At 49.4% G+C, this 870-nt stretch overlaps 1 protein-coding gene across 1 annotated transcript in view; it reads right to left on the bottom strand.

Annotated features, from left to right (window-relative positions):
* EMH_0044210 (uncharacterized protein) overlaps window positions 1–870 on the bottom strand; it is a gene marked incomplete at both ends in the record, with an annotated part of 2,656 nt that overhangs the window by 327 nt on the left and 1,459 nt on the right. Inside the window, one exon of the mRNA XM_013495932.1 lies at window positions 617–790. Within this exon, the coding sequence (XP_013351386.1) occupies window positions 617–790 (174 nt within the window). The remainder of the gene's footprint in view (window positions 1–616; window positions 791–870) is intronic.

The following is an 870-nucleotide window of genomic DNA, read 5'->3' as shown; positions in this document are numbered from 1 at the left end:
ATGCATGCATGCATGCATGCATGCATGCGTGCATGCAACACAAACCCTAAACCCTAAACCCTAAACCCTAGTATATATCTCCCCCCCGTAACGAGTGCACATGCAGATAGGGATAGTGTCTCCTCTTCTTCTCTGTCGATTCAAACACAAACAAATGCATGCATGCATGCACGCATGTTGCTGCTGCAACGCATGCATGCATTGCATGCATGCATGCATGCATTTGCTGCACTCTATACCAGCATGCATGCATGCGTTGCAGCATCAGCAGCAGCACCAGCAGCAGCAGCAGCAGCAGCAGCAAGCATGCATGCATGCATGCATGCATGCAAGTATAATTTGGGGTGTATAGGGAGCTAGCTGACCTTCCCCATAGAGTTTTATGTCTTCCTTTTATACAGACAGCCCCAAGCGGCATTTGTTTTTGTTTATATATTTGCTTTGCATGCACGCATATTATTTTTACTTCTTTTTTTTCTTTTTGTTTAGAATAAAAAGCAGCACAATCTGCTGCTAGTGCTGCAGCAGCAGATGCAGCAGCAGCAGCAGCAGCAGCTGCTGCTGCTGCAGCAGCAGCAGATACAGATACACGCTGCTGCGCCCCCTCCTCCTGCACCTGCTCCTGCTGCTGCTGCTCCTGCTGCTGCTGCTGCTGCTGCTGCTGCTGCTGCTGTTGCTGCTGCTGCTGCTGCTGCTGCTGCTGACGCAGCAGCACGTGGGCCCCAGGGACCTCTGCTGCATGCAGCCACAGATCGTGGGGCTGTGCGAGCTGAAACGAAAGAAATTCGTTCTATAGAAAAAACACAAACCCTAAACCCTAAACCCTAAACCCTAAACAACTATATAAACACAACTGCTCTATACATACAA

This window comes from Eimeria mitis, genomic scaffold (genome assembly GCF_000499745.2).
Source record: "Eimeria mitis Houghton genomic scaffold, Emh_scaff1828, whole genome shotgun sequence".
NCBI lineage: Eukaryota > Apicomplexa > Conoidasida > Eucoccidiorida > Eimeriidae > Eimeria > Eimeria mitis.
This window is presented reverse-complemented; position numbering and strand designations above follow the sequence as displayed.